The 27,601-nt window shown below is 43.1% G+C and overlaps 1 protein-coding gene across 2 annotated transcripts in view; it reads left to right on the forward strand.

Annotated features, from left to right (window-relative positions):
• The window catches only part of MYO1D (myosin ID), a 304,051-nt gene that overhangs the window by 152,482 nt on the left and 123,968 nt on the right, over positions 1-27,601 (forward strand). For both annotated transcript variants that reach the window (XM_010958323.3, XM_074343045.1), the window contains exons 17-19: positions 21,811-22,034; positions 26,717-26,861; positions 27,381-27,485. In XM_010958323.3, the coding sequence (XP_010956625.1) occupies positions 21,811-22,034; positions 26,717-26,861; positions 27,381-27,485 (474 nt within the window). The remainder of the gene's footprint in view (positions 1-21,810; positions 22,035-26,716; positions 26,862-27,380; positions 27,486-27,601) is intronic.

The raw sequence follows: 27,601 nt of genomic DNA on the forward strand, positions 1-27,601 counted from the left end.
TTTAAGAGCCTGTTGCTGTCATCTGGGGGAAAAGCTACTGGACGCTTAAATCAGAGCTATGGTATTTGAGATGGGGAGAAATATTTAGGAGCCAAAATTTTCAGGACATGATAGCATTTTGGATGGGAGGCTGATGAAAGGCAGGAAGCATTGATTCCTAGGTTTCCAACATAGGTTCCTAGATAGCTGGTGCCACTAACAGCTGAAATAGAAAGGGTGCAGAAGCAGGGGCATATTTGGAGGAAGTTAACAGTTTGGAGCATGACGTGTTCAAAGTGCCTGTAAGGCATTCAAGTCAAGGTGACCAGCAGGTTGCATGTGTGAGTCAGGGAAGCAAAGGAAGTAGCTGATTTCAGGTAAGAGAATGATGAGTGGTGTCAAACCGAAACATCCAACAAAATAAGGACTGAAAGTATCCGCTGAATCTGACGCTCGGAAAATCATTGGTTTGTTAAATGAATGTTACTTACAATAACAAAAAACTGAAACACTAAGTAACTATTATCAGGAAAATAGTGACTTTTTAATAACAAAATAGCATAACCAGCACGTTAAAGTTGGTCTGGTTGAAAGCAGAGTACAGGAGGAGACGAAACACCAACCAAGTACCAGAATCCTCCAGCAGGAAAGTATGTTGAACATTTACTGATAAATCATGGTAATGAAAATAGGTATGGAAAGGACGTATGTTCTTAGTAAAGGAACCGAGGAGTATTGATCATCTACAGGACATTTAGTAAATGATTACTGAACGGTGAAGCCTCACTCCCACGTGTGTGACGCAGCAGTACTCTTATAATAACGTTACTCTGTACAAGTCATTGATTTTTATCATTGTAAAGAAAATTTCTGTTGATTTATACTGTGTAAAGCCAGTAACTGATGCCATTTAGTATTTACATATTGACAAACGCAAAGCCCTTTCAAAACAATGAAAATGCTTCGGCAAAAATTTAACATTAGAATGACAGAGCATCCTTTCTTGCCTCCCTCTCTCCCTCCCTCTCACCCACCCACCCTTTTCCTCCTCCCACCCAACTGACGAATAAAAAAGATAAAAGCATATTTGGAAAGTAATGACGACATGTCAAAAATAATTTGTTTCTTACGTATCCCCTCTCAGATACCGCCAGTAAGACACCACTGCCATCCCCTCCCGAGCCCGCTCCGCAGTAAGCTGGAAGCAGGTGACTCTGCTCTCCTGGAAGAGCAGCAAAGCCGTTGCCCGGGCGATGCCTCATTACTGAGGCAACCGATTTGGCGCGTCAGCGTGAATCCCAACTTTAAAATGTAATTATGCCAAGATATGTACATATGCTTGAGATTTGCTCCCCTATGGAAGGAAAACACTTCCTACCTTAGGTGAAAGAAAGGGGAAAATACTTCTTTTATTCTTTGCTTGCTCAAATACACCTTTCACCCGAGCTCCCCACCATGAGCTCCCCGCCATGCTTCGTGAAAGACCTTGCATTGGTTTTCCTGCACCACTTTTTTTTTTTTTTAACTTGAAATCTTCCCTTTCCAAGACATTTCTCTCTTGAGACCTGTCACTCATAACCCAGCAGCTGTTGTCTCCATGACAACACTTTCTGGCCCCTATAGGTGGTGGCAGGGAAAAAAAGGAAGGAAAGGAACCCATGGCTATGTTTTTCATTGCACTTTTCTTTTTTTAATTGCTGGAAGCTCAAGAGATTGACTCTTTGTAGGGAATTAATTAGTGAAGGGGAAATGATTTGATGAATAGGTGTTTACATTAAATTAAAAACGTGTGAACAATTCAGCGAGGATTGTCATCCCAGACTCCAATGGAAGGTCTTATAGGTAGGAGATGTGCACCAAAAGCTTGTCTGGAGGAAGACTGCCTTACACAGGTGGCAAAAAGTGTGCACAGCCAAGCCAAACAGGGTACCCTAGAATCATTGCTGAGCTATTAATTTTTCTTCCTCTGCAACAAAAATTATTATTTAAAAATTAAAAGTATATTTGGGTGCAGGGAGTGTTTAATTACCAACCTTATTAAATAGTGAAACCTATGCAACTCATTAGGTTTCCCATTTGCTGTAGCTGCCGGGAAGCTTAGGGTTCAGATTTGTACTCAAATCCAGGAGCCATGCTTGTGGGGATTTCAAGTGTGACTGTCCCCCTTCCCACCGACACCCCTGCGCCCCATTCCCTACCTGTCCTTCTTTTGTCCTTACTTGGGTGACCCTGTGATCTGTGTACCATTTATGTAAGTTCCCTCCGATCCTTTCAGAAATAACCGAGGAGAAAATATTAAAGGCAATGATGAAAATATTATAATGGGCACTCACTACCTAGTGACAATGCTGATATTTAATGTAAATTATCACCCCCCAAATGATGATTTTTAGAAGTGACTTTTTAAAAAAGCCTGTCTGAAGTAGTAGTTTGGCCACATATTTCATTAAGCTTAGGACACTTTATGGGTGACCAGCAATATCCTAATATCCTAGTGGGTTTATAATGGAGTGTACTTTGTTTAAGGGTAAAAGCCATGGTGCTAAGGTTTGCTTTATTCTTTTCTTACCCTTGTGCATGTGTGTAGCTCCAGCCAAGAAATCTAAGTGTATCAGAAATGGCTCACATTCTTTGCCATGGCACATGCAAACACATTCTGCTTGGACGGTTTAACCAAAAAAGTTTATGAAATATTCAACATGTTCTGGGAAATGTATCCTTCTTTATTGCATATATTTAGAGCATTCAGTTTCTCTTCGTGGGAAGACAGGTAGTGGATTTAAACTCTGTAATTCCAGCAAGTGCAGAATATAAGTGCCTTTAACATACAAAAGGCCCTTCCAGAGAAATGAAATAAATTCCTCACTAGAAAACTCAGGGAAATATAATCAGTCAATCCACACACACACACACAACCGTATTTTCATCTATCAAATACTCAGGGTTTTAAGAAAAAAAAAAATCCTGCGGAGTGTTGCTGAGGATATGTTTAGTGCTGGCACGAGAGCACATTTGGAGAACTTTCTGGAGCATAGTTTAGCTAAGCGTTTTCCAAAAAATGTTAAAATTGGGTCTGCCACTAATTAGTAATTATACTTCTAGAAATTTCCACTAAGGAAATTCTTAAGAATGTATGTAAAATTTAGTTGTAAGAATTTTCTTTTCAGCATTTCCCATGAAAATGGAAAGTAATGGAGAAAAATGTTAAGAAATGAGCTATATAAATTATGGTACTTACATACAGTAGAAAACTAAGCAGCCATTAACAATGACAACATAAAAAAATTGAACAACATCAAGTGTTCATGATAAATGTTAAGTGAGAATATATGTTACAAAACAGGATGTTCAGGACGATTCCTTATTAACCACATTGTTAATTCTAGAAATACCTACTCATGCGTGCATGTGCATGCTCGTGCGTGTGCGCACACACACACACTCTGTTTTAAATTGAAGTCATACTGTGTACACTGTAAAGGGCTGTTCCCATTTGAAAATCGGCAGAACCATGGCGATGGCCATGGTGCTGGGCCCCTGAACCACCTGTGTGTGATCTCCCAGGCTTTCCTCCTTGGCCCACATCTGTGAAGCGTCACAGTCTTAGTTTTAGTGATGTCACTCCTCTGTTCAGAAGACCCTTCAACCACCTACAAAATTAAGACCAGGCTCTCCCAGCATCTTTCCTGAGCCACCAGGCAGCATCACCGTGTTCTTCCTGAACTCACACACACACCTTTCTTCCCACCTGTGTGCTTCTGCGCATTCTGCTCACCTTGCCTTTAGTGTCTTCAGATTAGATTCCACCCCCTCACTGACGCCCCCCTGGCCAGACCCGTCTGAATAAAGTCGTCTTTACTTCCTTCACCAGCATCCACTGGTCGACTCTGTGTGGCTCTCTGGGACAGTCACTTCAACAGGAGGCGGGAACCGTGGGCCCGCTGTTAGTTTGGGGTTTGTGTGAGGTCATTACTTGCTTTATCTGTAAAGTGATAGGTTTGAATATGGGCACACCTGTCACAACCAGGTGTGAGGTGCATCAGGAGTGATTTGTTACTAATAGTAAGTCAGCAAAGATAGTGAGTTAATTTCTAAGAAGGTGCTGATGTGAGGTGATTTCTGTGAAGTTTGTATCTACTTTCTTGGGTGGACGAGAAGGGCATGTTCCGGGGAGGGTGCGAGCCTAGGAATTGTGCCGCATGTGTGGCCGTCCTTCCTCAGGTGTGCCACTGGAAAGTCAGGGCGGAGAACCTCCCGGCTGGCCAGCTGTGAGAAGTCTGCAGCTCGGAGATTCCCGCTGAGTTCTGTAATTTCTGTAGTCTGTAGATCATCTCTTAAGTTTGCATGTGTGTCTTCTCTCCTCGGCTGGATTCTGAATTGTCCTCATGCTCGTTTGTACCCACCCAGGGGCCCCAGGATGATGCCCTGTGCACAGGGGTTCGGGGTGGTATTTAGCCAGTAGTGTCATCATATTATCATGCCTCAGTGCTAGGTGCTTTGGGAGCTAGGAAGTTTCCTATTAGCTGTGTTATATTTATTAATACTTGAGAGCTGGTCATGTGCATTTAAATGAGGTACCTTCATAACACCAAGCAAATGGAGTAATTAGTAGGCTTAAGAGTTATTCCCAATTGGGAAAGAAGCCTTGAAGTGTTAACTCTGCTCTGAATTGAAGAATCGCTAACTTCTGTGTAATTTCTAGACCCTGCTGCTGGCCTAACCAGCAGGTAGTTCTTGGCTTCAGTCAGGCACAAGGCACTGGGGTTCCAGTCCCAGTTCCAACACTCACCAGATGAAACTTCGGGGCCTCTCTGTGCTTTGGTTTCCTCGGGTGTAAAAAGAGAAATAAAACCCACCTTGTTGTATGGCTGTATTCAATGACTTAGTATGTTCAGCATACTTTGATCAGTGCCTAGCGTGTGGCTAGTGCTGTGTGTTTGCTGCTATTATTAACATTGGTATTATTAATACTAATATTATCAATTCTCTAAATGAAACTCATGGTAGAAACTGAAAATAGAGAACAGATGTGAACTGAGATCTGGTGTGGTTGGGGAGGGAGGTGGGAACCACGGCCCCAAGTGACAGCATCAGAAGCCCCTTTAAGGAATCTGGGTGTTCCTTGGAACACAGTTGGAAGACTTTGGTCTTCTTCTAGGTGAATCTGTTTGTTGTCTCTTCTCTCTCAAAAAAAGAAAAAAAAAAAGAAAAAGAAAACCTGATCATTGTTGATTATTACTGGTTAGGTATGTATCAGTTAACAGTGGCCATAATTATGCCACAAACCACCTTATTGGTCTCCTATGGCTGCGATAAAAATGATCACAAACTTGGTGGCTTAAAGCAACAGAAATTTATTCCCTCACAGTTCTGGAGACCTGAGGCCTGAAATCAGTTTCACGGGGCCAAAATCAGGGTGTTGTCAAGGCCATGCTCCCACTGGTGGTTGTAGGAGATTTTCCATTCCTTGCTTCTTCCGGCTTCTGGTAGCTGCCAGAACTCCACAGTGTGTGGCTCCAGTCTCTGCTTCCGTGGTCACGGTGCCATCCCCTCTTCTGTCTTCAGGTCTCCCTCTGCTTCCCTCTTATAAATATAAATGAGATTGCATTTAGGGTCCAACCAGATAATCTGGAATAATCTACACTTCTCAAGACCCTCCCCTAATCACATCGGCAAAGTCCTTTTTTTTTTTTTTTTTTTTTTTTTGCCAGATGAGGGAACATTTACAGGTTCCAGGGATTAAGGGGTTGATATCTTTGGGTGGGGCAAGCGGGGTGGGGCAAGCGGGGTGGGGCGGGGGGCGTGGGCATTATTCAGTCCAGCACACCACTCTAACAGTTAGTAGACATAACAGTCAGAATTTACATCTTCCTCATGCATCCAGGGTTTGGCCATTCTTGGCTGAGCCCATTCCAGGCCGTGGGTTGAGTACAGATTGGTTCCATGTGTTGCTCATTTTCCTGAAGTCCGTTGACCCCTGAGGCAGGGGCCAAAGCCTGAGAGGGGGAGACTGACCACACTAGCACATTTCAAACTGTTCAGTCGCATACACTTATATCCAGTTGTTGAAAGTAGGTCACATCAGTGGGGTGGCCCATGTAGGTCAAGTGAGAAGGAATGAATGTTTGTTATACAAACAGCCTAGCACGGGGTTCTCTGTAAGTGACAGTTACCTTAAAGCTATGTTCACAGGGGAGGGTATAGCTCGGTGGTAGAGCGCGTGCTAAGCACGCACAAGGTCCTGGATTCAATCCCTAGAATCTCCATTAAAAACATACATAAATACTTTTTTTAAAAGCTACGTTAACAATATAGTTATTTGGAAGAGGAAGAAAATCCAGGATTCAAAGCAAAGTTCTTTAGTGATAAGACAGTTTTCTGTAATTCTTATTTGATGGTGAGGTCGAGGAGTTATGACTGTTGTGGTCTTAATTTGGCCAAGCAAATGCATTCCTGAATGTGACAATCCCAGAAGACTTGTTCCATGATTTTTGATCTGGGGGTAAACCTCTAAGACATGGACAGTCTGAGACTCTTCTGAGCCGCCTAGCTCCTGTTGCTATAAGGCAGTGACTCGATGGATTCCATGGAGGTAGGAAAAAGGAACAAGAGTTTTCTGTCCATTTGGAAGAGCAGAGTGTCTGCTGGGTAGCTTCTCGAGAAGGGACCAGAGAGCACCCATAAGCTGCTGAGTTAAAGCCAAAGCGACATTAATTACAGTATCTTCTCATGTCACCCTTGGCCTGTGAGCCTGAATGGCTCATTCACCTAAGTGATCTAACCAAGAGCTGGTTCCTTATACATTCATCAGAACCTGATTGTTCTTAATTTGAGAACTAGTGCACAATACTTGTATATTCGAATTTGATATAATTTCCCAGTCTAGGGTTTGCCCCTCTTCCGTGCCAGTAATAGAGGAATTAGATCCTTCTCACAAGCCCCGTGGAAAAAGGAATGCTTCACAGTAGAGTGTTTGGGCTCTTTCTCCGTCTCGTTGGCTCCGGGAGAGAAGGATGTACCGTGTCACCTTCTCCTTGGTCACTTGATAAAAAGTGAGGTGCTGACTTCTGTCAACAAAAGCAAAAAGGTGGGAGAAAGAAAGAAAAAAAAAAAAAAGAAGGCAAAGGGGGAATTTTTCATGAAAAATCCAATAACTGGAATGAACAAGGAATTCGGCACTTAATGTAGAAAATCCAGTTTCATAGCTCGAACAGAACCAACTTATTTAAGATGAAGATGTTTACATTCTTAGTGAAATTTTTAAAACGTGAACTGAACATTCACTGAAAACCAGACTTTCCTGTGCATCCAGTTCCTCCCTGGCCAATGGGCAGCAGTTTTCCAAGTGGGTGCCTATTCCAGCTAGACCGCTCTAGAACCGTCATCCACCAGCGTTGATTTTGAAATTCCACTAAGACTTGAGAACTGTGTGGCAGCTGCCATGTGTTTCTTCCTTGAATGTTTCATTATTTGCTTGGCTTGTCTGCACAACTGTGTAACAGGGTGGGCTGTCTAGTTCTCTTAAGTGAGCTCTTAAACCCTAATTTTGCTGAGCCCTTCTTGGATGTAACACATTCCATGGGGCCTTTTTTCACAGAGAAGCAAGTCTTCTTTTAAACTTACTACCATAAAAGATATTTAGTGTCTTCAAGCCAATAAGTATCTGTTCACTCAACAAATGTGTTTATTGCTAGGCACCTTTGGAAACACAGTGATGAATGTAATAGAAATAGCCCTTGTCCTCGCATGGCAAACACGCTAATCGAAGAGTAAGACCAGAAGATAAGTCGGCAAGTAATTATAAATTGTGTAACAGTTTTGACAGAAAGGAAGGGCTGAGTTGGGACAGTCCTTCAGAGGACAGGGGAAATGTAAATGGGGCAATCAGGGAAGACCTCTCGGAGGAGGTGACATTAAGATGAGACCTAAAGATTGACAAGGGTCTGACTCTAGGACAAGTCCAGAGAGGAGATACAAGCAGAGTGACCTACCTAAGCAAAAAAAAAAAAAAAAACCTGCAGCAAGAAAGGGCTCGAACATTTAGGGGGCATTTAAACTAAGCAGTGTCACTCTGGTCTCTGTGCTTCTGTCACTTTTTGTCACTGGTGCACATTCCTTTCTTCAAGACTTGAGTACAGCGGGATTTCTGTCTGTGAAGTTTTCAGCTGAAATTTGGGCTTGGGTTTTCTGGAAGAATACCTGGAGGGCAGCTATAGAAGAGTTCCATGAAATATTGATCACAAGCCGGTTGAGATGAGTGGAAAAAAAAAAGCCAAGAAAAGAAAGGCAGATTTTTGATGATCCTAAAATATTTCCAAGGTTGACAGACAGAAGGGACTGTGTAGGCAGTGTAACTAACGCTGGTGTTCATTCGAAAAGCACTCTGATTGTTCTTTGAATTCACGATAAGGTTGCTCTGATTCTGTGAAACTGCTGATTTATTATGACTTGTATATTAAACTCCATAGACTGTCTACCCTTTTCACCAGAGATTATGCCTTTTGCAGTCAAGTAATTTTATATGTGTGTGTGTGAGTGGGTGAGGATATATGTTTTTTCCCCCTGATTATTTCCCGGTGGGTTTTTACATAACTGTTTTGGAAGACACAGCCTCATACAGATTTCTGATACTAACTCTTTATGCCGGACCAGGTGAGTTCCCTCACGTGAGTTTGGTCCAGATAGAACATCTCTCCTGTCAGATTCATCTTCCATAGCTGGTGACACGTCTGTGTTTCAGAGAATCCAGAGCTCTAGTGGGCATTTCACACATCTTTAATAAGGGATAACCTGCTAAAGTAGACACCGTTGCCTGCCATTCATGGAGTGATCGTGAAATAAAGGCTCTCTCCGGTTTGTGACTGAATCCTCCCTCCCCCAACATAGAGCTTACTTTTTTTTTATGTATTTGTTTATCGGTGAGAATATTTATTGCAAATTTCAGTTGTACAAGCCAGTGTTATCAACTATACTTTCCACGTTATACATTAGATCCTCAGAACTTATTCAGTTAGAGCAGAAAGTTTGCACCCTTTTACCAGCCTCTCCCTATTTGCCTCACCCCCGGCCCCTGGCAACCACTTTGAGCTTATGTTTTAATGAAACAAAGTCATTTCATGTGCACCTATTTGATGTTAATGTAGAGAGAGCCTTTCTGAGCTTAACAGTAGCAAAAGGAGAATCATAAAGGCAAAGATTGATAGATATCCCCACATAAGCATTTAAAATTTCCGTTTCTCAAAAAATATTGTATCGCAGTGTCATCAGTTGCAAGGAAGGAAGGAAAGAAGGGAGAAAGGGGGAGTGACAGAGAAGGAAGGAGGGTGGGAAGGAAGGAAGCGAGAAGGAGGGGAGGGGAGGGGAAGGAATGAGGGGAGAGGGGAAAAGAACATGCAATTCGGTTTGTCAGAGTGTGGATTTATTTCCTACAACAGGAAGCCTTCCTTCTCTTGCATCATCTTCATTCTCAGTATGGCTCCCCCTTGTGGTTGCAAGACAGCTGCTCACAATTAACAGCTGCCACATGTTTCTTCATTCAAGGGAATAGTCTCTTCTAGAAGTCCTTGGACATTTTCTCTGAAGAGTGAGAATTTTCCTTGCTCAGAAACACCTAGATGACACAACATTGTAAACTGAACATAACTCAATAAGAAGAAAATATTAAAAAAAAAAAAAAAAAAAGAAAGAAAGAAAGAAAGAAACACCTAGAAAATGTCTTCTCATATTTTATTGGCCAGAACCAATAGCCATGGCCAGGAAATGGTAAAAGACAAAATGCTAAAAAGTCTTCGTAAACGTAATAAAAAGTTAGCTTATTTCTTGTACAAAAAGCCCTTACAAATCATTATGTAAAATTACAAATATGTGATGGACAAAAAAAAAGGAATGAAGAGAAAATTTACAAAAGAAGAAATTCAAATAGCTAGTGGATTTTTTAAAAGTTGAATAACATTCGAAATCAAAGCAATTTAATCATAGCAACAATATGTTATCCTATCAACTGAGTTAATTCTTTTTAACTATTCACACAGTAGAGCTTGGAAATGAGTACTTTAATATGTAGCAGTTGGAAACCTAGATGGGACACAGCAGCCAATCTATTTCTAGAACTTTGCCATTAATCATCTGTGCGCGTGAATTTATGTACAGTGGTACTCCCAAAATGATACTTACAGTTACAGAAAACACCAGAAATACCTCACAGGAGGGGGCTAGTTAGCTGAATTATGTGCATCTATCTGGCTGAGCACTGTGAGGCCATTCGGAATCACATTACAGAAGGATATTTGATCACATGGGAAAATGTGCCTGATGTATCAAATGAAAAACATTGCAAAGCACTGTATGATTATTATATGATCTCAGTTTTGTATAAAATATGTATGTAATCATAAAAGAAAAATGAATACACTTGTCTGCACACAATTTAAAAAAAAAAACTTCCATGTGAAAGTGTACCATAAACAGTATCAAAAGATCATTGGCATACTGGAAAAAAATGTTTAAAACATTAATGACAAAAGGATGATTCTCTTAATTTATAAAGAGCTCATACAAATCAATAAAAAAGGCAGTCCAAAGAAAATGGATTTTAAAGATAGATATATGCAGCTTACAAAAAAGAATTTAAGATGACTGGTAAAAAATATAAATTTTTTAAAATAGATTCTAGAGAAGTTTGTTGAAAAATTAATCCTATTCCTGTTGACATCCACTTAAAATCTGTTCTGACATGATTGGTGTATAACTAAGAAACTTTAGTCTTCAAATATTATGTGATAAAACATTTCTTGGAAAAGAAATGGTAGTAGGATAAGTACAAGGTTATGTTTCTGGTTGGATTTTCAATAATATGGTTACAGCTATGTGTACAAATATAAAACCTCAACATCACTGAGAAAATCTAGCATTTTACTTTAGATTTTTCTCTAAGTAGTAACATTCCTGTCTGTGTCACCACCGCATTATCCCGGCATGAGCTACATGTTATACTCTGATCATGTGTATCGCCTCCTTTATGGTAAATCATGTCCCGATGCAGGCGTATACCTCTTTTTCTCCTTTTTTGGCATTGAGTTATGACCAGGAATGGTCTTCATAGTTATCTAACCATATTTTGTTCAACTTGTGTAAAATTGAACTGTTGAAAAGGATCTGCCCTTAATAAGTATACATTTTTCATCCTGCCGTTCCCCCTTAAATTAATTACAATCTAAGACAGAAAAATGAAAAGAGGAGGCATATCTGATGTTTACCCAGGTAATCTAAGGGACCTTTTCCAGATTATTTCCCTCTTCCAAAATTCTGAAATCCCCCTCTGGGAAGCATCATGACCCAGTATCACCACTGGAGTGAAAACTGGGAACTGATGGCTTGGTGGGATGCAGGGACACATTGGAGGATGCTGGTTTAAACAGAACCTTGCTACCACCGTCTCCCACTGCCCACAACCAGAGCCAGGCTACTCACAAGAGCTGTGACTGTTAATTGCATTCCTCTGTAGAAGCAGGGTTTTAGGTCTGAAAAATGATAGTTTCTCAAAGCCAAGCACTTGCCAGCAGAAATGTATTCATGAATGACTTAAAGAAATTTATGTCAAATGTATTCCCTGCTTTTTTTTTTATGTTGAATTATGAGCAAGAGAAACATAGCAAGGTACAAAAATATGTCAAGAATGAATACTTTTAAAATACCTATTTTTTTGTTCTGGGGTGCTTTTTTTCATTTTTTATTGATGTGTAGTTGATTTACAATGTTAATTTCAGGTATACAGCAAAGCAATTCAGTTATACATACATTTTTTTCTTTTCAGTTTCTTTTCTATTTTGTTATTACAAGAAATCGAATATATTTCCCTGTGCTATACAGTAGATCCTTGTTGCTTATCTATTTTATATATTGTAATGTGTAAAATACCTATTTTTAATGTATGTCAAGTGTCTAGCATAACGCCTGGCACGTAATAATGAAATAATGTTTTCTCTCCCTTCCCTGAGGGGTGATAGCAGTAATCAGATCAAAGAGTGCAGTTGTCCGTTCCATGTGCACTTTGGATCAGAAAGAACCTTTAACATTTTTAAATGTTTGCTCATTAACAGTAGCTGTCATGGCAGACTACGAGTGTGCACTCTTACAATTCACCGACTGTAACATCTTGGCCTTACAAGCAAAAAACCTGAACCCCACGAAGTCTGACTGCCTGGTTCCCCCAGTCATCTGGAGGGAAGGCTGGCCTCTCCCTCGGGGTAGGACTCCCCCCCCCATCCCCCACTCTGTGCCAGCCAGGGAGCTGTCCCTCTGCTGGTGCTGGACTTCCTTGAAAGAGCCTCACTGGGACAGGAATTACGGCTTCATTACATGGAGGCTTACAGGGTTGTGGCATTGGACCAGATCTTGCTTTTTTCGGGGATGGGTTATAATTATCTCATAAGCATATTTGGTTTTTCCTAGGATGTCATAGTTGTCTCCTGTTTTCCTCTGTCTTCCCTACAGAACCGACACGTAGCAGAGGAATTGGGGAGGTCCTTGTAGAGTGAACAAGGGCTCAGTAATGCTGATGTCACAGTGGCATCTTTTGGGATGGCGTATCTTGATAGGGGATAAAATGAATTAGTAATCTGTGTACAAAGGATTCTCTAGTTAACTATGTTTTTTTTTTTTTAATTTTGTTGACCAAAGTTAAGATTAGTTTATTTACATGGAACTGCTCAGACCTTCTTTTGTGTGTGTGCATGTGTGTTGGGGGAGGTAATTAGGTTTACTTATTTATTTTTAGAGGGCGTACTGGGGATTGAACCCAGGAATTTGTGCATGCTAAGCACACCCTCTGCCACTTGAGCTATACCCTCCCCTCTCAGAGCTCCTAATACGCTACTGTACAACATAAATCTCCAGAAAGGAATTGCAGTGTGCAGCCTTCCTGAACTTACTGAAAATGGAATTCCTTCTTCAGGAAGCATTTCAAAGGCCCTGTGTTCCCGAATTCACTTTTGGAACTCTACAGAAGAGAGTGTTAGGGTGCACCTTTGGCTACTCCTTTCAAATATCAGTTATTATCTGAGTTTTTGAGCGATCTAGGGAGCCATTCAAAATTGAGATCATTTGCAAGCGTCTGAAGCAAAGGTGCACTGAGTTGGTTTTTTTTTAAGGAGTTCTGCATGTTCTAGATGTTAGACATAAAGGAAGACAAGTCAATGCATTTGTTCCATAAGATAAAAGCCCAACATGTCCCCTGACCAGGTGATAAGCCACCTCCGTCTTGGGTAACAGCAGATCTAGGGGTGCAGAAAGCAGCAGGCGTCTTTACACAAAGCCACAACATCCCCAGACACCTCCCCAGATCTGCTGAAATGCCCCGGACACTTGGCCAAAACCCTGAAGTTTTATGTCAAAAAGCAGGTTTGACATAACCTTGGCCTGAGAGATTTTAGAGATGAATTGTCAATTTTGTACCTCTTCTTTTAAGGAAAAAAAAATGAACAGAAGAAAGCAACCACTTCAGTAGAGCTCCATGGACTGTCTATTTTTGAACAAGCTTGAATCCTGAAAGGCTCATCAGAGTGACTTAACCTGTTAGCTGGCATAATTTTGTTTTCATTTATCTTCAAAATAATTGCAATTTGAGTTTTGACAGAGTTAATGTTGAGCCAGTCCTCTGACAGTAATCGACTTAAGAGGTGCAGCTGCTTGAAGTTTACAGTTATAAGAAGGTTGTCAGACTGTAGCACCATCTACATAAAGAAATCGCTCATAGGCAACAGTTGCTGGGCTGATGCATCTGCACAAGGCCATATACAAAACGCATGAATCCTAAGTGAGGGCTCACAAGTCCACTAACTTGGCAGCTTGGTCTCCCAGACCAAGGTAAAATCTCAGGGGTCATCATTTCTAAATTACACCCCCCACATATACAGCTAAGTTCATCAGGATAGTTTATAATGATCAGACTCAACACATGTTTTTTTTTTTCTTTTGGTCTCTTTATTTGAATGGTTTTATATCTGTTTATTGACTGAAAATTTGATTATTTATTATTCCTTAATTTTTCCCCTAAGTCACGTGAAAATGCTATTTATCTATAAAACCAAATTTTGTGTCAAAATTTATGCTGAAAACCTACAGATGATATTCACTAGATCTTATTTTCTTTTTGGCATCCGCTCTTCTGGTAAAAACACGGGCGCTAGCATTTTAAAAATAGCACATCGGGTCTTTATTCTTTTTGTCACTCAAAGAGATATTTGAGTTGAAGAGAAATAACTTGGGAAGATTTTTCTGCTTTGAGTCTTCCTTTAAAATAACTCCAAGAAGGGGGCCAAGCCTTCATGAATCAGTCACGGAATATCCCAGAATGGACATAGTATTCTAAATCTGATGGGGGTATATGGGTACTAAAGATAGATTTTGTGTATTTTACAGTTTGCTCAGAGTTCAGCCTGGTACCTGAATCGATTCTCCTCCACCACAACTCTTTCGCAACCATAAATTGTTAGAACTTGGCCAGAATAACAATTTGGAGGATGGAAATAGAAGAAAGTTGCATCTGCCCCCAAAAAAGTCTGTCCCTAGGCATGGAGAGTCTGGGAAACTTGAAAGCTGGAATTTTAAAGGATTCTGGTTGTAGAGACCAAGAGAATGTCCAATTCTGAGCAACAGGGAGCTGTTTCAGAGCAGATGGAAAGGGCCCAACACCTATGATGACGAGAAAAGAAAAAAATATGGAGAACTAGGGGACAAAGGAAAGTTGACCTGTGTTTGTTTCTGAAGCTAAACTGAAGACACGTAATTGACCTACTTCGCAATAGAGTGCAACCTAGAATCCTACATCTTTTGCAAAGTGTATCTTGTACTTTAATGACTGCCAGCTGTTTCCTGACCACTGAGGAGGTGTGCGCCAGAGGACGCATGGTAGAATTAAAATGGCATTATAAGGCATCTGGTTAAACATGACAGGCTGTTTATATCCACTCCCTCTCAAAGCCCTCAATCAGCAGTGAGGGATAAAAACTGGAGAAACCCACAAGGACAGACAGAACCGTAGTGGAAAGGAAACAGCAGACAAGAGGCATCAACATAATTTTGGAAGCAAGTGAACATGCGGTGAGTCCCCCAAGCAGGCTGAGAAAGTGAAATCTAAGTGCCTGCAGAGAAGATGGCTGACAAGCAAATCAGGTCACCCCGCTCCTGGGCTGTAGGCAGGTTCGGCAAAGACCCCTTTGCAGGTAGGGGTGAGGGGTGGAGCTGAAGGAAGATATTGGTTGAAAGTCTGTATAAAGAAAAATTATAACCCAGGTCTCCTCCCAGCCTTGCAGAGCCAGGGGCTAACTCAGTCCCCTTCTGATAGAAAACAAGAAGTTTCCTCTGAAGAAATTGAACCAGAGAAGCTCTGGGCTTGGAGACACCAGGCACCCGTGGAGGAGAGGGGTCAGACACCATACTGAAACCAAGTAAATTAAGTAATAAAAGTCTAAATTCTAAAGATTCTCCCCACTCCCCTTCACTCAGAGTTCTGGTGACAAAGAGAAAACACTTTCAGATACAGACCTTCTGGGGTCCCCACAGACAGTAGGTCCCCACCTAATCTCCCTAAAGTGAAGGTCCCCACCCGTGAAGCGTATGCACAGAGCTTCCAAGTGGCTTTTCAGGCTTCAGTGAATGGATGGCCGAGGAGCCCCAGACATGTGAGCAAGGCCTCTAGCACAAAAGGCCAAGAGACCAAGACAATTGGAAGAGGAGATTTCAAGGTAACGCATATAATGCAGGGAGCAGCCAAAAACAAAACAAAAAGCAAAAAAAAACCCAGTAAAACCATGATTCGTAGACTCAGAGAGGAAGGATCAGAGTTGCTCTTGTAAAAATCTCATCCCTCGTGTGAAGTCAGAGCAACGTGCTTTTAAAAGGAGTAGCTGGAGAACAAGGATGGGCTGGGAAGATAAAGTTGAAAACACTGTCACTCAGCAAACGCTCCTGAGTGGCTGCTGTGTCCTTGGCATTGTTGTCAGCGGTGGAGACCCGTCAGTGAGCCAAAGAGGCAAAGATCCCAGGCCTGGCAGGGCTTAAATTCCAGTGGGAGGGGAGGGGCGAGCGTGCACGATGCAAAATAGGTACATTAGGTGGGTCGTAAAGTTGCGAAGTGCTGGAGACAGGGGGGAAAATAGAGCCTGGTAAGGAGAATGGGGAGTACCAGGAGAGGGTGGAGACAAGGGGCACCTCTGCACAGGATGGGCAGGGCCGGGCTTATTGGGAAGGTGACGACTGAGCAAAGACCAGAGAATGGGGACACTAGCCATCTGGAGGAAGGATCTTTCCTGGCCGAGGGGACAGCTTTAGGGCAGAGGCCCTGAGACAGGAAGCCTGTGCAGGGCAGAGCAGGGCCCAGTGAGGCTGGAGTGAGCCAGGGAGAGGGCGGTGGGAGGAGCTGGGCGCCGAGGGACCCGATCACTTGGGCCTCGTGGGCAGGGGAGGGACTTTGGCTTCCACTTGGGGAGAGATGGAGGGAGATGGAGCCGCCCCAGCACAGTGTCAAGCAGAGAAGTGACACGTTCTGACTTTGGTCTTAGAAAGATCATTCGGCTGCTGTTTTGAGACCTGAGTATAGGGGGTCGGACACTGAAGGGAGGAACTGGATCCAAAACTCAGTAGCAGGGATGTGTGCCCTACGGTGCTAATTCTCTCTCTCTCTCTCTTTAAATTGAAGTATAGTCAGTTCACAATATTGTGTTAGTTTCTGGTGTACAGCATGATGATTCAGTTATATGTATTTATGCTTTTTCGTATTCTTTGTCATTATAGTTTATTACAGGATACTGAATGCAGCTCCCTGTGCTACACAGTAGGACCTTGTTGTTTATTTTATATGTAGTAGTTTGTATCTGCTAATCCCAAACTCCTAATTTATCCCTTCCCCCTTCCCCCTTCCCCTTTGGTAACCATAAATTTGTTCTCTATGTCTGTGAGTCTCTTTCTGTTTTGTAAATAAGTTCACTTGTGTCATTTTTTTTAGATTCCATTTATAAGTGATGTCACGTGACATTCGTCTTTCTCTGTGCAGTCAGCCACTCTGTTTGCCCCTGTCCTCTACTCCTCCTAAGAAATGGCCTGCTTGTCTCACCTCTGCCAGGCCGCCCCTGCCTCGTATCTTCTGATAACTTTCTCTCCCGGCTCCCACCACGCCTCCTTGAGCTTTCCACCTCCGCTCTCTTGCATCATATCCTTAAACACAATAAGTGTCTGGTCTGTTCCACTTTTAGTGTGAATGTTGTCCAATGAGGGCCCCTCTGGCACCCTTGTTTTTTTCTTGCTGAAACCTCTCTAGGCACATTCAAGTAAGCATGAAGCATTTGCTTATCGAATATAGCATTTAATTTTCCCCTTTCTGACACTCCATCATCAGGCAGAGTCCTCTGTGGAGGTGAGCTTTGTATGACTTCAAAAACCCTGCAGTTGAAGCTTTTTTTTAAAAAAAAAAAAAAAAAAGAGGGAGGAAAATCTGTCTTATACCTTAAATTCGAACCTTCAGACCCTTGGTGAGAAAATCAACAACCCTCCTCCCACAACAGACACACAAACTACTGTGGGAGCAGATCTGTTTAAACCAAATATGCTAAGATTATAAGGAAAAATTCATGAATCTTTTTTTTTTTTTTTTTGCATAGAATCATTTGCCTCTGTATTTTTTCAATGCTACTTTTTGTCTGATGCTGGAAAAATAAAGCCTAAGGGACTTCTGACAAAGTTAATGATACAGGGGCAGGCTCAAGAAATTCCTTTCTCCCAAATTTGCTGAAATTAACAAAATGGTAAAAGCAAATTGTTATGATTAAAGTGTTTGTTTTAAACATAAAAACGAGCATGCCATCAACCATGAAACAAAACAAAAAAAGATCCCAACTTCATACTATAAACTTTGCGAAGTGTCGTCCAGAAAAAGAAAAACTGGACCAAACTAAAAGAAGATGCTTTAAAAAAAAAATCGATGTATTCTTCAAAGAGCAGAATGGAACATGGAAAAGTACAAGGAGGGAATTCTGAAAAGTCTCACTGCTTTCGAAGGTTCTGGCTGTAAGTAACACCCCTGACGGGGGCCCTTTCTTCCTTCAAGAAGACTTCTTCCCCTCCAGGCAAAAAGAGTCAAGAAGATTTGCCCTCTTCCCTGCCTCTGTTAGGTCAGTAAGTGGGCAGGGAATAGGGGAGGCATCTGGTAGGAATAATTATTCCAGACAAACCAAGAAAAAGCTCCACAAGACCTGGAGAAAGAATGCGTGTCCCCCACCCACCAGGCCAGAAGCCCACGATGCACGCCTGCTCAGGGGAGCAAAGCTCTGGTGCGCGGACTTCATTAGCATTCAGGAAGGAAGTCGATGGCAGCCACCCAAAGCCCCAGCTCTCTTTCCACTCCTCTTGGGCAGCTGAAAGACTAGATAAGGCGTATCAATCACAGACGTACAGTCCATAATATCAGTGGAAGAATAAAATACGACCCAGTGAAACACTCTCCAGGGCAAATGGCACACTGAGAAGGAATAGTTCATATTCATCAAAGAGTTTCCAGGTCAGAGACAGTGACCCCTGCTAGCCTGATGCCTGGAACCCTAGTATCTTGCTCAAACCCCATCCCTGCTCCCACCTAGCAGTAGTCGTGACAGAGACAGAACATCTGCACATACAAAAAGGAAAGGAGCATGGTCTGCTAAAAGACAAAGAGCAGATTTCAAATCGCCGTTTAACAGCCAGTGTTTACTGAGCTCCAGATTCCCACCGGACCCTCTTTTAAGTGTCCTGTGTGTATCTACCCCGCATCACCACTACAAGATAAGCACCATTACTGTCCCCGTCTTACAGATAAGGAAGCAAAGGCTCAGAGGGGTTAAGAAGCTCGCCCGGGCTCACCCAGCTGGTAAGAGTGGGCTGGGGCTTGAACACAGGCAGTCTGGGTCCCCAGCCTGTTCTCCGCAACTCTGCTCCTGAACCTGAGGAAACAACATTTGAGGCAACTGCCTTGTACTCTCCAAGGAAATTAAAGAGAATAGAAATTTACTCGCCACGCACCCTTTCTTAGAAGCTACTGGAAGGAGGGAAACCAAGAAAAAGGAAGACAGAAGCTCAAGAATCAGGGATCCGACACGGAAGAGTAGTTTTAAAAGTACCAGGACAGGAGCTGTGCAGTGGGCCGAGAGAGCAGAGGACCCCGGGGACAGCAAAGGAAAAGATCTGACTGCTGGGCTTGACGATTGGAAACTGACTGCTGATCCTTTGATGGGTCTGTTCGAGCATATGGTCAAAATTAGCAGTATTTAGAAAATAAAGCAGATTTTTTAAAACTGAGACAGTTACTAACTATAAATAAAAACAAGCTTACGTGACAGCGTGAAGGAATGGTAGCCATGCTATGCTCCTTAGCACAGTGATGAACCAAAGGCATATGCAGTATACAACGTGGAGTATGCATACGTGTATTACGTAAATTGCCTCTGCAGTGTGTGATATAGTTAACATATGTGATGATGTAAGCACTGTTGACTTTAACGTGTTGATGTAATTATTACTGGGATGACAGAAGAGAAGTAACAGTGATGGCACCAACTTCTGTAATTTGGGTGCTGTCTAAAACTATCTACCGAGAAATAACGTATATGTGTATTATTTGTAAATACCAGAAGAAGCAGTTAAAACAGTTGGCGCCGAATGAGACTGCAAGGTGGAGAAGTAGGCTTGGGAGGGCAAGAGGAAGGGCTGCTGTCTTTTTTATACTTTTTTTTGTGCTATTTGACTTTTCAGCTACACAAAACCTAAATAAACCAAGGACATAGATGAAACCTTAAAGGTTGTAAAAACAAACAAACAAACAAACGCTACCCCTTACAAAGCACTTACTTATAATTTTTTTCAAGTTACTAAAGAATCTAACCAGACATATTTCAATAAAAATATCTAGAAAATATTTCTTGAAAATTAAAGATTGATTTCCTATATAGATGTGGTTCTAGAAAGTCTTTCATTTCTTTCTTCTTTGGGAAAAAAAAAAAGGAGGAAACAATATGAAACTTTAAAAATGTGTTTTCTTTAAGAAACAGAATCATAGGCTTCTACCCTCTAATTGTGCTCTTTTGGTTTCTCAAGATACTAAAGAAGGGACCTTTATTTTAGTGCTTGGGTGGGGGCCTAACAGAGCCATGTGTGTGATGGATTCGGCCACAGGAAAAGAGCCATTTTGACTAAAAAGCATTACTGTGCTGATGCCATGTGCAAGACTGAACTACCTTTCACTGCCCCCCCATATATATATGTATGTATGTGTATATATATGTGTGTGTATATATGTATATGTATATATGTTCTCTTTGTATGTGAGTTCTAGGTTCCATCACAGATTCGCTCCCACGTCATGTTTCCCTCACGTACCCTGGTTTCCCTCGACCTGTTAGTTCCTCTCTGGGGTCCCTGGATGACCCTCTCACATTTGTGTGCAAACACGTCTGCCTCTCTTGTGCAGCAGGCTGGGAAAGGAGGGCGTTGTGGCCGCATGGTGCCTGTTGGAGGAGTGTGTGAAGACCAGCCTGAAATGACTGAACGAAAGAGGCATCACATGGGTTTTGCTGAGGGAAATTGGTGGGTACAGATGGGGGCTTAAGAAGAAAGAAAAGTCCCCTGAGGGAGCCTGGAGAACTCACACTGTGGGCTTTGAGCTAGAGATCGACTATCTTAGTCCTGAGAGGCCAGAGACAGGAGGGAAGTGGTACCATCGACCTGAGAATTGGAACAGCCATTCATGCAGCAGCCGTGAGGATCAGCTGCGGCATGATGGTGGTCTGCACAAAGAGTTTATCAAAGGAAGCAGGTCGGTCGTTTGGGGTCTGGGAGACCATAGTAGCAGAACGGAAAAGAAAGAGATTTATACTGGAGATACTGAGGAAGAAAGAGTGTGTCTGGTGGTAGACAGCATATTTAGGGGAAGAGCCAATGAAGCCTCGAAGGTGACACCAGATTTCTTTCTACTTGAAAGACTGAGAACTATGGGAACCGGGACAAAGGATCTGGAAAAAAAAATATACAAGTATCTCTCAATTCACCATGCTTGGATAAAGCAGGCACTGGGACATTTATGTACATCTGATTGATCTCTGAGCCCTGGGGAAAAAACAAAGATTTGTGTGATATTAGTCATCTGGCTTTTACCCTTTCCCCAGGAATATATCTAAATTCCTGGGAGTTTACAAAGCACCTGGGGAGAGAGCCTGAACAGACTGTGTGTAAGTCAGTTCATACATCCAATGCGACATCACGCCAATGGCCAATATGTATAATCTGTGTAGAGCTAGGTTTCATAAGAGAACTATAGATGTTGATGGCTTTTGATTCTGACTCATCTTGCTTCCTTTCAACATTCTGAAAATGTTTATCCAAAGAATATGAAAACGAATATATGTATGTGTATGTATGACTGAAACATTATGCTGTACACCAGAAATTGACACAACATTGTAAAGTGAAAAAGAATGCAAATTTTAAAAAAATAATATATATTTATCCAAAGATCATTGTATTTTGGCTTTCTTCTGTTCATGACCGTAGAGTTAGAACAGGGCTCTGCTTCAAACTCAACAGATACTCCAATGAGGATAATGAACAGCTGCACGCGGAATCAAAATAACAGGCATGACTCCTGGCGCCATCTGTTGGTGGCAGGGAGAATTGACATGCTTTGGGTCTGATTTTGTGACACAGGCAAATTCCACAGACAAGCTTATAAGTAAAGGAGTTTCTGTGATTTCAAAGTGATCTGCTACTCGGCCATCTAGCAACGTTTTCCTTTTTTTCTCCTCTGCTGCGAAGGTGTGGCGGGGCACCCTGGCCCGCATGCGGTACAAGAGGACCAAGGCGGCTCTGACAATTCTCCGATACTACCGTCGCTACAAAGTCAAGTCGTACATCCATGAGGTGGCCAGACGCTTCCAGGGCATCAGGACGATGAGGGACTACGGCAAGCACGTGAAGTGGCCGACCCCACCTAAAGTTCTCCGCCGTTTCGAGGAGGCCCTGCAGGCCATTTTTAACCGGTAAGCACTTGGTGTGTGTTGCATCCATTTTACAGCAGTACACTCAGTATGTAAAGTCACAAATGTGAGACCACGGTATTAGCGCCAAAGATTGCTGTGTGACATTTGCTTCTACCTTGCGTCTGCAGTTCCGCAGATTTCACTTTCAGAGGGCATCTGCTTACCCCTCAGAATCATCGAGCTGTCAGTTCCCTTTTCTGGTGCCAGTAGACAGCAGTGTGCCACACGGCCAGCATCAAGCCTTGTTCAAGAAAGCTATTTGCATGATGTCTTTCCTTTCTTCCATTGGCAAAAGTAACTATTAAATAATCACCACACATAACTGAATATGTTCATTCTTTCAGAACAGTGGTTCTCTGCCTGGTACCCCGACACTCACAAGGAGCTTATAAAACACACTGATGCCCAAGTCCCACCTCCAGAAAGTCCTGTTTTAGAGAGCTCGGGAGTGGGGGCCGAGGGGAGGTCCTTTTTAAAGTTTCCCAAGTGATTCTTTAAAGTGAAAGGGAGAAAACAATGGTTTTATTAGAGCAAGCTATTTTTTTAATATATAATAAATAAATAAACACCCATGTAACATTTGATACCTTTCCAGTTTTTTTTCTGTAAATTGCCCTGAATCTGACTTTGTAGTTATTCATAGCTCCTTTCTCCTCATTTTTTTTTAGCTTATTTGTTGCCAGTGTGCACCAGATATATTTAGCTGTGTCTTAGATACAGCCATCTAATCACATAAACTGAGCTAATGGTTCCCACATACGGTCGTTTGCCATCATGATATTCCGCAAAGAACACCATGAACTAACTGATGTATTGAATGTAAACTGGTAGCAGATACCAGGAGAAAAAAGGGCATGAGAGGAAAACTCTTTAATATATATCTCATTTGTTTTTTAAAAATGATTGCTCATAAAATGAAAAAAGTGGAACAGTAGAGTTACTGAAGGCAAAAGCACCTTCACCCTCCGTTCTCCAGTGTATCATAACTGTTAGCTGTAAATCTTGGCAGCCTTTTTAGTGCGCAGATAAATTTGTTTCATGAATTGTATCATCTGTCACTCGCATTTTTGACATAATCTAAAAAGTAACTGATCCATGAGTACCTGCTCATTTTTTAAGTGACATAATGTGAAAATGTAGAAGGCATAAAGCTGAAACCCTCTACAACTCCTCTTGTCTCTCCCTGTGTTCTTTCTTTCCCCTGAGATAACCACTCATTAACAGTTTGTATCCTTCTAAATCTTTGTGCATTTACAAACACATACACACGTAAGAGACAGCTTGCTACAGTGGTTAAGAACACAAACCCTGGAGCCCGGGATCCTATTCTGGCTGTGCCCCTGGCTAGCTGTGTAACCTTGGCCAAGTGAGTTAACCTCTCTATGCCTCAGTTTTCTTATCTGTAAAAGAGGGGTAATAATAGCACCTGCTCATAGGGTTGTTGAAAGGGTTATGAGTAAATACACGTAAAGCGTTTCAGATGGTGCCTGACACGTGGTTAAGTCCTGTGGAGGTGACCGCTCGTGCTGTGAGTGTGTGTTCATTTGGCTTTCTTTTCTTCTCTTGTTTCCACAAGCAGGACTAGATATATGGTTCTGTGACTTTACTTAGAAATAAGTCCTGGAGGCCTGTTCAGCAGAATAGATCAAGATCTATGTGATATTTTAAATGGATACAGAGAATTACTGATTTTGATAATGTTGCACTGTGGCCTGTGCAGTCTTCTTTTTAGATTTGGAGGCTTTATGTATGGCTTAGAATTGATTACTTTTTGTAAAATTACAGTGTGTTCATTCAGCAAATATTTACTCAGCACCTGCTGTATCACAGGCACTGACCTAGGTCCCAGGGATACGGTGACAAACAAGAACGATGCAAAAGGTAGCGCCAGCCTTCTTAGGGCTTAGAATCAGTGAGCATTTTGAACATTCTGCATCTGCTCTGTGAGTTGACTGCACACACACACACACGCACGCGCACACACACTGAATGAATCTTGCCAGCTGTGTTAATAGAGCTCAAAGATAAACTTTTTCTGAAAAGGGCCAGATAGTAAATATTTTAGGCTTTGTGGGCTACATATGGCCTTGGTCACATATTTTGCTTTGTTGAACATGTAAAAACTATTCCTAGCTCGGGAACAGGACAAAACCAGGCCATGGGCCGGACTGGGCACCGGCGATAGTCTGCCAACCCCTGACCTAGTCACTGTATCGTTTTTAACTTGTGCTTGAGTTTTGATCTGCGGAGTACCGAGAGACGTGTGTTACAGGATTTAGCTGTGACCTTGCGGTTTTGTCTTTTCTGGCACCCCCGTGTGCATCTGATCGTGTTTCGGCTCGCCCCTGCTCCTCACAGCAGTTCTCTCTCACCCTGGGAAGGCTGGACGTGGCCTCTTGCCCAGCTGCTTCATGGGGTCAAGGCGGTAGCTGTGATCGGCAACGCGTGTTTAGAGGTGGCCGTCTGCCTGATTCAGGCCGAGAAGTATGTGCTGCTCTCCCTGTGCTGCGTAGGTCAGGCCCCAGCTCCCTCCACAGACAGCTCTTTGCCAGGGGCCCCTGGAGTCAGTCCGCCGAGGACCCTGTCCTGGGCCACTTTGAGCAGTGACAAAGGGACAGGCTGACCGAGCACATAGGTTAAGAACAGACCAGCAGATGGGGCAAGGACCTCCCTGCCGAGGAGAAATTTGGGGCTGGAGGGCTCCCTGGGACAAGCTGCTTCGTGTTGTACCATCGTGTCTGTCACTGGTGTCCTTGACTTTGACCACAAGCTACTCCCTACCTGTCACTCTTCCAGCCTCTTCAGGAATGATCTTAGGACAGTCTGCCCCATGGAGTGTTGGCTGGCCATAGAAAGTAAAGAGGATTTCACCGTCACGTTGAGCCTTTCCGTTTTCATGGTTGTCATTTGGCACATTGCTCTCTCGGGCCCTCTCTGCCGTGGCCGGTGTCCCGCCTCACCCTGGCCAGTCACTGCGTGCAGGGGAGGGGCCCAGCTCCCCTCCCCTCCAGCCCTTGCTCCCAGCCCTGCTGCTGCAGGCTTTGGGGCTCGGGACTGCGTGTGCCGGGGGCTCCTCTCCCACTGAGCGTGACTGCCCTGCCCGGAGCCGCTTCTCCACCCAGAAAGTCGCCACATCTTCCAGTGTACTGACATCACTCCCATGGTCTGGTGGCGGTATGGGTTTTTTCGTATATTTATTGAGTTATTTCAATGGGAATTCGACAGACAGAACAACAAACATGTAGGCTCCAGTCACCATCCTGAAACAAGCATACACCCCAGGAAAAACCTTAGGTGAAAACCGTCTCCCTAGCGTTGTATGTAAACTGGGAAAAGAGCACCACTTTCCAGGTTTAGTTGAATCTCATTCTAGTGTTCCACGGAAGCATAGTTTGAGAACCACCGGCCTTGATTATTTCGTCTGCGAGAGGGAGGTGCTCAGTTCCAGCCTCGCTGCGTCAGCCTCTGGTGGCAGAAACGAGGGCGTACGTCTCACGCAATTCTAGGATGCTGCTGAGAGCGCAGAAGACCTTGTGCTTGTCTTTCTCAATCAGGGATAGATTATTTTTAGTTTATGTTTTCAGTTGCTGAGACCAAAAGGCCTTGGGGTCATCTTTAAATCCTCTGTTTCTGTCTTGCCCCCACATCTAATCTGTCAGCAGATGCTCTTGGCATTTCTTCCAGAACCCCACCCATCCCCACCTCCACCATGACCTCCTGATCCAAGCCACCATCCTCTGCCACGTGCCTGATGGAAACAGCCTCCTAAGTGGGCGTCCGTGCCCAGCCCAGCCTCACTTCAGCCTTTCTCCACACAGCCGTCAGAATGAGCCTGTGAAGCGAGAGTCAGGCCACGTCCCTTCTTTGTTCAAGACCTTCCACCAACTTCTCATGCAGAGTGGAGGCCAGGGTCCTGGGAATGCCTCCATGGCTCCGTGGATCCTGGCCCCGGCTCTCCCCTGGACCCCTGGCCTGGTCCTCTCCCCCGTGCTCCTGCCCCAACTCACAGGACTCCTGGCTGGTCCTCTGACACACGGGACCGGCTCACACTTTACAGCCTTTCTGCCCACTCTTTTCCTGGAACACTTGCTCCAACATCCGTACAGCTGGTGCCTCCCAGACCACCCTGCGTACCTAACACCTGCTCCCCGTCCCTTCCCTCTGCTGCTTTCCTGCCCCCCTTTTCTTGCCTTATCTCCTTCCACAGCATGTATCACATCAGACACACTCGGCATTTACTCATCTTACTTACTATCTGTCTCTGCGGTCTAGAACGTAAGCACCTGGCAGAAAGGACCTGCATCTCTTTACTGCTGTGCCTCCCCTCCCGAAAACAGCATAAACAGGAGGTGGAGGTGCCTAGAAAACATTTGTTGAATGAATGAATGATGAATCCAAAGTTCCCACGCCCTAACTATATATATATTATGAGACTCCGTGTATCATTGAGTTCTGGTTGCTCCCAAAACACACAAACAGCAAAACAAGTTTTACAAAAACCTCTGTCTACAGGAAACTATGTGTATTTTAACAAGTTCTATGTGTATTTTAGAGGCATTTTACTTTTTTTAAGATAGCACACAAGTGATTTAATTGTACTTAATGGCAGGTTCGGTTACTTTTGAGAAGGAAAAGGATGGTGCTTCTAAAGTCTCATATACATTTGGTTCATTTTCTAATAGATGGAGAGCATCCCAGCTCATCAAGACTATACCTGCTTCAGACCTGCCCCAGGTGAGGGCGAAGGTTGCAGCCGTGGAGATGCTGAAGGGTCAAAGGGCTGACCTTGGGCTCCAGAGGGCCTGGGAGGGCAACTATCTTGCTTCGGTAAGTCCAGGAGAACAAAGTGGAACCTACTCCTGCTCCCCTACCCAAAGAAAGAGAAGAATTTTTCTCCAAGAATTGATAGAAGGACTAAGACACCCTCAGAAACTAAATTTCTACGAGAGACTCTAGACTAAAAGATTTTTATTGCTTCTAAATAAATGTTTCCCTCACTTTAAATGGGTCCTCTGTCTTGTATCCACATGTATTAGGTACATTCTGTAACCTGGCATTGACCATTTAAACCTTCCCTTACGTAATTCAACAACTGTTTTTAATTAGCATCTTTGTATCCATTATTCCTAAAGCTGTATTTCATCCTCTCTCCCATTCCTTATTTCAAAAATATTATAGGACCGTTGGTGTTACAGTAACCCTTCAGTAGTAGCTTTTCATCTGGGATGGGGAGGTCCAAAGCACATGTGTGAAACTATCCGCGTGTAGTTAGAAAGCAGTGAGAGGTTGCCTTGTCATCTAACATGTGAAGTGTGCTCATATTTTCGTGTTTCCCTTTTCTTTCAGAAGCCAGATACACCTCAGACCTCAGGCACTTTCGTCCCCGTCGCAAATGAACTGAAACGGAAGGACAAATACATGAACGTCCTCTTCTCCTGTCACGTCCGTAAGGTAAGGCAAGCTTGAAACAGACCTCCTTGGAAAGAACAGACTGATGCCGATGAAACTGACGTGGCTGCGGCCCCGGTAAAACATAACACCAGGTGCACCCCGGCCATGTCATCAGT

Source organism: Camelus bactrianus, chromosome 16, assembly GCF_048773025.1.
Source record: "Camelus bactrianus isolate YW-2024 breed Bactrian camel chromosome 16, ASM4877302v1, whole genome shotgun sequence".
Lineage (NCBI taxonomy): Eukaryota > Metazoa > Chordata > Mammalia > Artiodactyla > Camelidae > Camelus > Camelus bactrianus.